General features: G+C 45.6%; 2 protein-coding genes and 1 long non-coding RNA gene across 3 annotated transcripts; 2 read left to right on the top strand and 1 right to left on the bottom strand.

The window, feature by feature from the left end:
- The first annotated feature begins 308 nt into the window (after window positions 1-308).
- LOC127298976 (casein kinase 1-like protein HD16) lies at window positions 309-5,784 on the top strand. The gene is made up of 16 exons (XM_051328840.2): window positions 309-683; window positions 1,166-1,294; window positions 1,414-1,487; window positions 1,575-1,644; window positions 1,728-1,783; window positions 2,298-2,369; window positions 2,455-2,549; window positions 2,771-2,837; window positions 2,920-3,049; window positions 3,145-3,363; window positions 3,469-3,596; window positions 4,237-4,411; window positions 4,488-4,578; window positions 4,797-4,954; window positions 5,071-5,259; window positions 5,334-5,784. The coding sequence occupies exons 1-16, from the start codon at window positions 474-476 to the stop codon at window positions 5,391-5,393; spliced, it is 1,923 nt and encodes a 640-aa protein (XP_051184800.1). The 5' UTR covers window positions 309-473; the 3' UTR covers window positions 5,394-5,784.
- Window positions 5,785-6,798: 1,014 nt separating this feature from the next.
- On the bottom strand, window positions 6,799-12,522 carry LOC127298974 (sucrose transport protein SUT2). The gene is made up of 5 exons (XM_051328838.2): window positions 11,746-12,522; window positions 8,052-8,788; window positions 7,896-7,959; window positions 7,767-7,810; window positions 6,799-7,271 (listed from the first exon to the last, which is right to left on the bottom strand). The coding sequence occupies exons 1-5, from the start codon at window positions 12,254-12,256 to the stop codon at window positions 7,110-7,112; spliced, it is 1,518 nt and encodes a 505-aa protein (XP_051184798.1). The 5' UTR covers window positions 12,257-12,522; the 3' UTR covers window positions 6,799-7,109.
- Window positions 11,184-12,058, top strand: LOC127298975 (uncharacterized). Its single transcript, XR_007850233.1, has 2 exons — window positions 11,184-11,386; window positions 11,490-12,058. It is a non-coding gene; the product is annotated as an uncharacterized lncRNA (long non-coding RNA).
- Window positions 12,523-12,722: the final 200 nt, after the last annotated feature.

Consider the following 12,722-nt stretch of genomic DNA (forward strand, 5'->3'; position numbering starts at 1 on the left):
TTTCGCTTCCTCCTTACTTGCTCATAGATTGCTTTACTTGTTACGACCATTCACCCCCCTCTAGTCGGGCCACGGTACATTCAACACCGTTTGACCGTCACGCCGTAAAAGAGGGATCTTTGTCAAGGCATTGCTTCCTTCTCACCTGAGAAAATATCACAACATTCAAGATTCAAATGCCTTTGCGACGAGCACATAGAATTATTCGAAAATTTATTTTAGGTTTTGCTAGTATTTCTCATGAAAGAAAAAAGGAGAACAAAAAGGGAGTACCTCTTCTTCACTCCTACTCACTGAGTGAAATCAGGAAGAAGAAAAGGAGCTCTCTCCCTCCCGAAAAATATCAACTCGTGAAGAAAAAAAAAAAAAAGGAAACCCTAGAAGAGGAGGACGCAGCTCGCTCGCTCGCTGGGCTCAGTGGATCGATCGCGAGCTCGGCGGCGGAGAGGAATCGGTGCATAGACCATGGTCCGATGGGTCGCGGCCGTCGCGTCACCCCCGTCGCCCGCCTCCCCCCTCGCGTGACCAGAGCCGCCGCCGCCGCCGCCGCCGCCGCCCAAGCCCAGCAGGAGCCCACCTCACCCAAGGAGGAGGAGATGGCTGACAGCGGCGGAGTCAGCGCCAACAACGCGGCCGCCGGCAACGACGACGAGGAGGGCAACACCGCGCCGTTCCCCGAGACGGTAATACCTCCTTCCCATCCCTCCCATTTCGCATCCATCGAGCAGATCTGAGACAAGTTATCAGGGGAGTAGCAAGAATCGGCATGCACAGGGATGCCAACCCCAGTTTACCCCATCCACAAGTCAATATTTTTCCTCTTTCTTTCTCACTTGCTGACAAAAACTAGCCTGCTTGCTTAGAGACCAACCACCCAAGGGGTCTGTCTCTCACCTTCACCTTGTTCCTGTTTCACCACCTTGCAAGCATTGTGGCATGCACCTGTTAGAAGGGATGCACACCTAACCTGTCGGGAGTGATGAGTACAGCACAATTCTATGAAAACCTTATCCCCCAACCTTCATCTGCAAAGTTTTACCAGCGGCCAACACGTCTTATCTTAATTAGAAACGACGCAGAATTTAAAGCAACATCGTGCGAGGGTTTGGCAAACCGTACATACACATGTGTGGATGCCAATTAACACCGCCTCTCCCCTTATCAGGTCCAGATAGGAGGGTCTCCCGAGTACAGGGTGGAGAGGAAGCTGGGCAAAGGTGGATTTGGCCATGTTTTCGTCGGCCGACGCTTAACTGGCGGAAGCGGACGGTCGACAGGCGCCAGTGCTCAAGAGGTATCTGTTTCGTGTGCTTTCTTAAGACAGCAAACCGTTCGGTTCCGCAACAAAACAAAAAAAACTTTGGCATCTGTTCTCGTTGTTTCTTGGTTCTTACATAGAACTTCCTTTTGTAGGTTGCGATTAAATTCGAGCACAATACAAGCAAGGGGTGCAACTATGGGCCTCCGTACGAGTGGCATGTCTATTCGTAAGTGCTCTACTCTGTCACCGTTCCTTGGTATAGGTTCATGCTTCGCTTCGATCTTGTCATGACGTTTATGGTTTCCTATGCCAGTGCTCTAGGAGGTACCCATGGTGTGCCCAAGGTGCACTATAAAGGGCGGCAGGGCGACTACTATGTGATGGTATGAATCCTTGCCCTTTCCATTAACCTTGCTGGATCCTGGGAACAGAACATTTTGCTTTATCCTTGTTTGTAAAACTGCAGATTATGGATATGCTGGGGCCTAGCTTGTGGGATTCGTGGAATTCCTCAGGGCAATCGTGAGTTGCTCTATTCTGTTATTCTTCTTGTCAGCTTAGGTGGACTTGTATGTTTCCGGTTGTAATCACAGAAACTGTTTTCATATCGGCTACTTCTCTGGGAAACCGCTCTTTCAAAACATACAACCATAGTGTCATGGATGTCTGCTTGCTTGATATACCATATCTTTTCAGAAATATATAACAGTTGGGGTTTGCTGTAGCTAAGTTGTTTGGAGCATAAATTACCGTTTTCCATGCACCCAATACATTTATTCTCTGACTAAACAGGTATTGTGTTGCATGTGAGGAAAGAAACTGGTTATAATTTAGACATGTACACGAACAGTCTTAGTTGAAGGGCCAAGTTGGCTATTTCTTTTCACACTCGATCATATTTTTTTTTATCCTGGCACTTATGCTTACATTTGGAATTGCTATCTTTTCTGGAACAGCAAAACTATGATTTGTAATAAGCAACATACACTTTACCCTGTTGCTTCCTGGTTTTCTAACTTGTGTCGAAAACTTTCAGCATGTCATCGGAAATGGTAGCCTGTATCGCTGTAGAGTCCATTTCTATCCTGGAAAGCATGCATTCTAAAGGGTAAGCAGGCACCTGAAGTTTAGTTATGTTTAATGCGTTAGGCGTTTTCTCTTTTTCTCATGATGGTTCTCGATTTTTCTTTCAGATATGTACATGGAGATGTCAAACCTGAGAACTTCCTTCTCGGTCAGCCAGGAACTCCCCAAGAAAAGAAACTTTTTCTTGTAGATCTTGGATTAGGTAAGCAATTAAGAAAACCTCTTTAATCAGACTGTTGTTTGTTCATGGTTTTACGCTGCAGAGGTGAAAGCGCCTCTTTTTCTGTTAGAGCACTATTGCTGGAATACTGGTAGTTTTGATTATTCCAACTTGATAATTTTGACCCCTTAAGTCCTTCAGTGTTGTTCCATATTGCTTTGTGTTTGGAACTTTCGATCAGTTAAGATTTTTCCATTTGGCAGCAACGAAGTGGAAAGATCTAAGTACTGGAGCGCATGTTGATTATGATCAACGTCCGGATGCCTTCAGGTCTGTTTCATTTTCTAAATTTGTCAGCTCAATATAACCTTATATGTCTGCAAATGTTCTGAATCTCGCATTCGTAATTTAGAGGAACAGTCAGATACGCTAGTGCCCATGCGCATCTAGGAAGAACTGCAAGTAGGAGAGATGACTTGGAATCACTGGCTTATACGCTAGTATTTCTTCATCGGGGCAGGTTGCCATGGCAAGGATACCAGGTATTGCTTAATTCGCTCTTGTCCATTCCACATCATTTTTGTAGCATGCTGTTGAGAATTTCATATTTTGTGTGTATATTTGACTGTGTATGTAGGGTGATAACAAATCATTTCTGGTCTGCAAGAGAAAGATGAGCATCTCACCTGAGCTCCTTTGCGGTATCTGCCCCCAGCCTTTCAAGCAGTTTCTTGAGACGGTAGTCAACATGAAGTTTGATGAGGAACCAAACTACGCCAAGCTGATTTCTTTGTTTGATAGTTTAATTGGACCTAACCCTTCCATCAGACCAATCAATACGGATGGAGCCCAAAAGGTTCGGTTAGGGTATTCCACAGATTTTTGAGTTATGAAATGAACCTGATAACTGTTTAGCTGCATGTGTTTATACGTTCTTTCTTATGGGCATGTTCTCCTGCAGGTAGGGCAGAAGCGTGCTAGGCTGGGTAATGAAGATGACGATGGCAGTGCAAAAAAGAAGATTCGCGTAGGTGTCCCAGCAACACAGTGGATTTCGGTATATAATTCTCGATCACCCATGAAACAGAGGTACAGTGCTGATTCTGAAGGAAACTTTTCTCTACTGTAGAATTGAAAAAGCCCATGGTTTTCTGTACTTTTTTTCGCTGCATTATGCAGAAAATCGGAGTGTGTGCTTGTTACTTTGTTTTAGTGAAACCCAAAGAATGTCTCAGGATATTTTATTTGACATCTATCTGTTGGCTCCCTGATATGCAGTATCCATCGAGCGTAGCAGTGTTATGTCAGTATGTTGATTGTAGGTCCGATAAAAAGTTGCCTTGATACCGCAGATTGTTATTTTGTTTTAGTGAAACCCAAAGAATTGTCTCAGTATATTTTGTTTGACATCTATCCGCTGGCTCCCTGATATGCTGTGTCACATCGAGCGTAGCAGCGTTGTTATGTCAGTATGTTGATTGTAGGTCTGATAAAAAGTTGCATTGATACCGCAAAACCTTTGAACCTCATGTGCCACACATCCCATATATTTCCATCTGAAGGATTGCCTGTAGTTTATTTATACTCTGTTAGGGAAACTCAAGCATAAATGGGAGAAACTTTACAATCTTTGCTAGGAACTGAACTATGCTGGCAATCAATAGTGTTTTCTTTGATTGCTTGTATCCATTCACTTGTGCACAGGCTGATTAAGTTTCCTCTGTGATAGGTACCACTATAACGTGGCTGACACGAGGCTAGAACCACACGTGGAGAAAGGAATTGAGGACGGTCTGCTGATAAGTTCAGTATCATCATGTGTTGATCTCTGGGCAGTCATTATGGATGCTGGAACTGGCTTCACGGACCAAGTCTATCAAATGTCTCCACACTTCCTCCACAAGGTAGAAACTTGCCATCTGTTCCTCATGTAGTAGTTTATGCTCTTTACTTGCCCCTCATTTTCATCCTAAAAAGCAGGACTGGATCATGGAACAGTGGGAGAAGAATTTCTATATCAGTTCTGTCGCTGGCTCGAATAACGGAAGCTCTCTTGTGGTTATGTCGAAAGGTATTTATGTGTATTTTTGTTACGTAATATTCTCTGCTTTCTGTTTTTTTTTTTGCTAGCTATCTCTTATGTTGGAAAACAGCATGTTTGTTGTGGTCCATCAATTGCTTCCTTCCTTCCGCATAATATTCATTGCTAGCTGTCTAGTTGTTCACAGTATTACCATAGCCATATGAATCAGTAGTGCCTTCTATCTGAATAGAGCCTTATATTGGCAGGCACACCGTACACGCAGCAGTCTTACAAAGTGAGCGACTCTTTCCCATTCAAATGGATAAACAAGAAGTGGAAGGAAGGCTTCTACGTCACATCGATGGCGACCTCGGGCAGTCGATGGGCTATAGTCATGTCGCGCAACGCTGGATTCTCCGACCAGGTCAGATGCTCCTACCAAATGCTTAAGTCCATGAAGAGATCCAAGATGTCTGTCTGGGCGGTGTATCTTAAGAGTCGATTGACTTGTAATATTATATGTAACCCACTTGCTTGCAGGTGGTTGAGCTGGACTTTCTGTACCCGAGCGAGGGCGTTCACAGGCGGTGGGACAACGGGTACCGAATCACATCGATGGCGGCCACGATGGACCAGTCGGCCCTGATCCTGAGTATGCCGCGGCGCCGGCCGAGGGACGAGACGCAGGAGACCCTGCGAACGTCGCAGTTCCCCAGCGCGCACGTCAAGGTAACCTATCCTGATTATCTGTTGCCAGGAAGTCAAAGAGGTTGTTGCTTAGTTTGCCGCTGATGTTGTTGCAGGACAAATGGGCCAAGAACCTCTACCTTGCTGGAATTTGCTATGGGCGGACAGTGGCGTAGTGTGCCGGACCAGAGCCTGAGGAGCTATGCAATTATGCATCCCTACTAGTAGGGGGCTCTGTTTATCCAGTCCTGCTGTCGTCTGTTGCTGACCAACACCCATCAAACCGTCCATCCCCCCATCTCATTGATGTAAATTTCGTTCTCATTGATCAGCTGCTGCAGGCTACATCTACTGATTACTGCTTTTTTGTTTAGCTGTTAAGAAAGAAAAAGGATGTAGAATTCATATGTAATATGTATCTAGTGCTCCTCATATGCTTGGTCTCTTAGGAATGTCAGGCGTGTTGTAACTTTTGGTTTAATGCGTACCGAGATCACCATGAAGGTAAACTCTGCCATGAGATGCATCTATCTGCAGATAGAATATGAAATCAGTTTGCCCAGCAAATTATTATCTGGAGTCTTTCATGAACACACCATAAAATTATTCACTAGCAAATTATTATCTGGAGTCTGTCATGAACACACCATAAAATTATTCACTATGATTGGATGAATAGCGGCAATAGGCAGCAGCTCTGCTCCGCAGAGTACCACCACAGCGGCAGCCGGTGCCCATTTTCTGTAGTACTGCAGGAGCGAGACAAACACCCAGAGAGCTTAGATGCAGAAATTCACTTGGGAGCTCCTCTGACATGGTGTTGCTCGATTTTTCTTGCAACAACATTTCGAAGTTTCATTTTTATTTTTATATAAAAAACAACCCTAGGTGTAAATGATTATGTACTCTACCAACATAAGCAATCACAACTCCAAATACTTTATATTCTAGATGTAACAGAAGTACTCCCTCCAATTCATATTAGGTGCTGAACATATTTTAGTTCTAGGTACATCCATATAATTGACAAATACAATTGACAAGTAATATAAGTCGGAGGAAGTAACATAATTTACATGTTCGAAATGTTACATCATTTGTGCCTCCTAGAATACAAGGTATTTTGAGTTGCGTTGGTAGAGTACAACTTTGTCTACATCTAGAATTTTTATTTTGAATTTCTCGGAAGGTTCTCCAAATCACGATCGATTCTCTTTTCAAAACCTGCTGCAACAGCTCGGGCTCTTCCTGCATGCCACAAATGGCCCACAAAAAAGAAGAATACAAGTTGAGAAGTTGATAACCAACTTCTAGGCAAGTGCCATTTTTGATTTTTTCAAAAAATGGGCTCCATGTCGCCTGTGCTTTAAAACGCCCCACTCAGATACATGTTCTTACACAAAACCAAATACCATATCATATAGTCGCCACTGCATGTTCGGTGCCACCTTTAAGATCACTGTAAAATAAATCAATGCAACAAAAAATATTATTACTACTTATTAAAATCTACATTCTTGTTCTAAAATTAAAATTGCAATTCATTCAGACCAAGTGATAAGGAGACCAGCAATGCCAGAATGACCTCAAGCAAAACCCTGCCGACTTTTTATTCATTCATTCACCCACCATCTCCGATAAAACCATAAAAATCCAACATACAACAAGATACAACCGACCATGTTTGACACGGAGACGCGAAAAAAACAACAGCTCATGGAGGAAAGAAAAGAAGACCAGATTCCAGAGCTGTATTTCTTTCCCCATCGAACTGATATACAGACAGATACCCATGCCTAATCCACTGGATGATAGAGCAAAGAATGGTTGCAACTTGCAACTTAACTTAGAGCCAGGATATACAGACAACCTGAAATAATGTACTCTGATCATCATCGCTGGCTCCTCTTCTTTGGCGCAATACGGGCTCGGGGGAGACCCAGGATGGCCACCAGCCCGCCAATGAAGGACGCGGCAGCCGCCACCCAAAACGATGGCGCGTTCCCTCCGCCAAATAGCGAGTCCCATGGCCCACTGCCCAGTGACACGATGATCTGCACGAGGTGACAATACAAATTTCAGGGTTCAGTTATGCTGAAGCAGCTCTCAAGAATTTTAGGATAAATCAAGCACCCAATCGTCGTCCATAATGCAGGTGTTTCCGTATCCTGTTGGTGTTAACTGGTTAATAGATTGGGATGCTGTAATTACTACTACTACTACCTCCGTTCCAAAATATAAGACTTGTAAAAAGTTCAGCTTTCTAAAACCCCTTGTATTTTGGAACGGAGGTAATAGTTTTTAGTTTCGATGTATAGTTGAGATGGGTCAACTAGCTATTAGATTGAATTGATTAGGTTCCAGAAGCTCGATCAGATACATTTCAAAATGAAGTAGTCTAGTGTGCCATCTTTCCATTAGCATGGTCTAAGGCTACTTGTTACTACTTCTGATTGCGTTTCCCCCTTCTTTTTTTTCTCAACAAGTAGTGAAGTTTGGAATAAATGAACCGTATTTGAAAGAAAACAAAATAATGAACAAGTCAATACCTGTGGTATGACGATAGATAAATTGAGAATACCCATTGCTAGACCTGTGGGAAAAAAGAAAGGGGACTAAGTAAGAGCACAAACCCAAGATGATAAATAGTCAAATGGTTCACTCAAAAAGTAAATTACCCTGGCCAAGCCCAAGATTCTCAACACGGCTCGTAGCCATCGCGTATGGTATACTGTACGTGATCTGCAATAGCCAAAAACATGAATCAATACAGAGATGAATAACAACATATGAGCAAACCGAAAGAAAAACTATACTGGTGAATGAATACTGACCGACAAGGGTGCTCCCAGAATCGTGAACACTGTGAGGGAAGCAACAACGATGCCGGTCGGAGGTGCTCCGCTAGGTCCATAGTCCAAATTCTGCGCCACGTACGTTATAACAAGCATCGCCACAAAGCAGAGAGCCATGACAATATTGGAAACACCCCATACGAGCCCAGCCCCCCACTTCCTGCACAGCTTCTCCGTCACGACCGACGTGATCCCGAGAAGGACTGAATTGAGCATGAGGCCAAAGGAACCCATTCTCACACCGTCATGGTACTTCTGGGTGTCGGCGACGATCTCCGGGCTCCCTCGGTAGATTTCCCGGCCCATCCAGTCGGTATCGAAGAGGATGAACGGGAACCACCCGATCCAGGTGAGGGAAGTGACGATCAGGACCATCCAGACAGGCATCGTGAAGTACTTGAATGACCCAAAGAGCTCGAAGAGGAAAGCCTCCTCTTCGTGGCTGCTCGGACGTGGCGCTGCTTCATCGCTCCCGAATGTCGGGTTGTCTTGCACCGTTACCACGGTGACGTATGTCGTAATTGCCAGGATGATGATGTCTAGCAGGAACGCAGACTTGAGGTTGGCACAGCTGACGCCACATGACTCGGTGATGGTGAAGGGAAATATCTTGTACCAGCCGCTGTACGCTCCGGTGGCATACCCGAGGATGTTCCCCAGGGCCATGAAGAGCGAGAAATAGGCGTTGGCGATCCGAGTCCTCCTCGGGTCATTCTCTGCAGCGGAAAAGGACCAGTCAGTCAGTAAGAAATGAGTTAGGTTTGAGGTGCGGAATGCTAACATATAACATGGATGCTGGTTGCAATAATTTAACATTTGTGTTCATCCTGCAGAAATGGACATAATACAGACAACAGTTGAAGTTTTTCAAGTGGGTGAATATAATTGCACGTCAAGAAACAATCAGAATATTTGAGAAAGACCCACAAGCTCAGATGAGCACAATACATGCATTTTCCTAAACAGAATGAGAGAAGTAACAATAATTTCCGATATATAATTTATAGCCAAAAATTTGTGTAGCCACAGCAAGCACATCCCCAATCTCATCAGTGCAATGCCTGGCATCATATTCACAGTTCATGATGTAGCAAAAGGCAATTTCGGAGACCACCACAGGCACACAACATTGGCAATTACTCCCTCCGTTCCATAATGTAAGCAGAAGAATACTACCTGGCTACTGACAAAAAACAAAAGATGTCGTCGTTCGTATGATTCAAAAATTCGCAATAATATCTAGAAGAGTATTAGTAGTAATGCTTAAATACAATGCCTTGCATCACATTCACACCTGATGATGATAGAGCAAAAGGCAAATTGGGAGACTAGAGTCACAAACACAAGCATTTGGCAGCCTAGCAATTATTGAGCAAGCAAGGCCTCTCTACTGAAGGAATACTACCAGTCTGCTGAGGAAAAAAGATGCTGCTGCTCGTATGATTCGAAAATCGCGAACACTTAAGGAGAGTAGTGAGAACTGAGCTCTAGCTCAGTGGCAAGGCAAGCGAGTGTGCAGCCAGCCCACCCGGGTTCGAATCCCCATGCGCGGTAATTTCGCAGCAGGGGCGAATAAACCGGGAAAGTCTCATCCTACCTAACAACGTATAGCCAAGGGAGGGATCATTCCCCCGTTGGTCAACGTTTTTTTAAGGAGAGTAGTGCTTAAACATCTACCTGGCCTGCTGAACCCGAGAGCGACTGATCCATCGACTCCAGCTCCATTGATCAATCCCACATAAAATAAACACATTTCTACACAAAGAATATGTGTGGCCACAACAAGCAATCTCATCGGTGTAACGTGTGGCATCACATTCGCACGTGTTGATAGAGCGAAAGGAAGATCTAAAGACCACAGCCACACACATGACTGACAATTACTAAGCAAGCATGCATGCAGGCCCTCAAAGAATGCTACATTGCTACTGCCTACTGACAAAACAAAAGATGCTGTCGTCGTTCCTATGATTCGAAAATCGCGAACACTTAAGGAGAGTAGCGCTTAAACATCTACCTGGCCTGTTGAACCTGAGAGCGACCGATCCATAAATTCAAGCTCCATCAATCATTACCACATAAACTAAATACATTTTTACACAAAGAATTGTGTTAGACTACAGCAAGCAGAATTGTGTTAGACTACAGCAAGCACATCTCATCGGTGTAATGTGGGCAACACATGCACGCGTGGTGATAGAGCAAAAGGCAGATCTGAAGACCACAGCCACACACATGACTGGCAATTAGTATTAAGCAAGAAAGCAGGCCCGCAAAGAATGCTACATTGCTACTAACAAAACAAAAGATGCTGCCGTGGTTTCTATGACTCGGAATTCTCGCAATAATGCATAGAAGAGTAGTAGTAATGCTTAAATATCTAGCTCTATCCGAAAGCGATCGATCTCTTGAATAGAGCTCCCCCCACATTTCATCATCACTCCCATAAATAAAAAAGTAAAATAAATGAAGTGGTAGCTTAGGGAAAGGACAGGATCTGGTGGCGACATTTGCACCAACCATGCGATTATTCAAAGATTGCATCGCTGTGAAGGAGTGCCACGTCTTTATTAGGATGCTGTCGTCGTTCCTATGATTTGAAAATCGCAGACACTTAAGGAGAGTAGTGCTTAAACATCTACCTGGCCTGTTGAACCTGAGAGCGACCGATCCATAAAGTCAAGCTCCGTCAATCATTACCACATAAACTAAATGCATTTTTACACAAAGAATATGTGTTAGACTAAACCAAGCACATCTCATCAGTGTAATGTGTGGCATCACATTCGCACGTGTTGATAGAGCAAAAGGCAGATCTGAAGACCACAGCCACACACATGACTGGCAATTAGTATTAAGCAACCAACCAAGCAAGCAGGCCCGCAAAGAATGCTGCATTGCTACTGACAAAACAAAAGATGCTGGCATCGTCCCTATGATTCGGAATTTTTGCAATAATGCATAGAAGAGTAGTAGTAATGCTTAAATATCTAGCTCGATCCGAAAGCGATCGATCTCTTGAATAGAGCTGCCCCCAAATTTCATCATCACTCCCATACATAAAAAAGTAAAATAAATGAAGTGGTAGCTTAGGGAAAGGACAGGATCTGGTGGCGACATTTGCACCAACCATGCGATTATTGAAAGATTGCATCGCTGTGATGGAGTGCCACGTCGTTATTTTTGGTTTGGCTAGGTAGTGTGTGTGTCTACTAACCCGTCCCCATTGCTGGCTGGGCTGCTAGAAACATACGGGGCAGCTGGCAATAATGAGAGACTAGAAAATCAAGTGCCGACCAAGATCGACATCGGAGGTAGAATCTTTCCTAGCCTAAAGGGGAAAGCGACACCTTCAAATTGCTGCTGATTTTTCTCTGTTTATATTTTTAACTAACATGCACTTCCTCTGTTGTGCAGAGGCCACACGTAAATACACGGAGAGGCTACAAACAAAGTGAGGATAAAAAAGATTTGTTTGGCATGTGACCCCTCGCCGTCTAGCAAAATTACGAACCCCAACCAATGAGTTCATCTACACTTTCCCTTTTGCTTGCTTGAGATAGTAACAAATTACTAGCAGAATCGGAAGCTAAGAAGCAATCTGGAACCGAAGAGAAGCAAAGCTATTGAGCTTAAGGAAGAAATCGAAGCAATCGAGCAAAGGAATAATTACCGGTGAGGTCAGCGAGGAAGGCCCTGCAGGGCCCCTGGGTGGCGTTGTTGCCGACATCCAGCAGCCAGAAGCCGATCATATACACAATAATCGCGCCGTACCTGGTCGACCCGGGCCGGACGTTGTCCCCGAACAGCCGCCCCAGATCGGCCGAGAAGCCGACGGTGAGCACGGAGAAGGCGATGGAGGCGGCCCCCGCGGCGATGAAGGGGCGGCGGCGGCCGAGCGGGGAGTCGGCGGGCGCGATGCGGTCGGAGAGGTGGCCGATGAGCGGCTGCACCAGCAGGCCGGAGAGCGGGCCGCAGAGCCAGACGAGCGACGCGAAGGCGTGCGGGATGCCCAGCTCCTGCACGTAGGGCGTGAGCAGCGAGAGCTGCAGCGCCCACCCGAACTGCACCCCGCAGGCGACGGAGGCGGCGCGCAGGAGGGAGCGCAGCGGGACCTTGCGGGGTGGGGGGAGAGCGGCGGATGTTGTGGTGCCGCCGGTGGTCGGCCGCCGCGGGGGCGGCATCTTGTGTCGGATTGAACTTTTCGACCCCCGCTCCGCCTACGCCTACGCCGCCGGTGGTGTGGCTGCTGGATTGTGAGCTCCCGACTGTGCCGGCGGGAGTAGTGAGGAGGAAGAAGAAGGGGGAGAGCAGCGAGCAAAGTATCTTGTTCCGGTGGCTCCAATCCCGTCGGGCCACGGCGGTGCCGCCACGGAAGGAGTTGGAAATTGGGGGTTTGGGGGAGGTGGCACCCAAAGAAACGTTTTTTAACCAGGGAGGAAGGGAAAAAACGATTCTTTCTCGCAGGGCCTGTGGGCGTCGACGCTAGGCTCCAGAGCGACCGCTATCATTGAGTGACGGTGTGGGGGCGACACCCGTTCTTGTACTCTAGCAATGTACCGCCCTCATTGCTTCTTGGAAAAGAGTATCGTTCATTCATTCATTTTCTTTCCACCAGAAGCCTCCACTTCTTCCACATGTGGCTCTCGT

This window comes from Lolium perenne, chromosome 5, assembly GCF_019359855.2.
Source record: "Lolium perenne isolate Kyuss_39 chromosome 5, Kyuss_2.0, whole genome shotgun sequence".
In the NCBI taxonomy this organism is placed as follows: domain Eukaryota; kingdom Viridiplantae; phylum Streptophyta; class Magnoliopsida; order Poales; family Poaceae; genus Lolium; species Lolium perenne.

Coding starts and splice junctions, on each gene's coding strand:
- LOC127298976 (XM_051328840.2), top strand. CDS start 474: ATGGGTCGCGGCCGTCGCGTCACCCCCGTCGCCCGCCTCCCCCCTCGC. Junction 1,784..2,297: donor TGGAATTCCTCAGGGCAATC/GTGAGTTGCTCT, acceptor GAAAACTTTCAG/CATGTCATCGGAAATGGTAG. Junction 2,550..2,770: donor TCTTGTAGATCTTGGATTAG/GTAAGCAATTAA, acceptor TCCATTTGGCAG/CAACGAAGTGGAAAGATCTA.
- LOC127298974 (XM_051328838.2), bottom strand. CDS start 12,256: ATGCCGCCCCCGCGGCGGCCGACCACCGGCGGCACCACAACATCCGCC. Junction 7,811..7,895: donor GAATCTTGGGCTTGGCCAGG/GTAATTTACTTT, acceptor TTTTTCCCACAG/GTCTAGCAATGGGTATTCTC. Junction 7,272..7,766: donor TATCTATCGTCATACCACAG/GTATTGACTTGT, acceptor CACCTCGTGCAG/ATCATCGTGTCACTGGGCAG.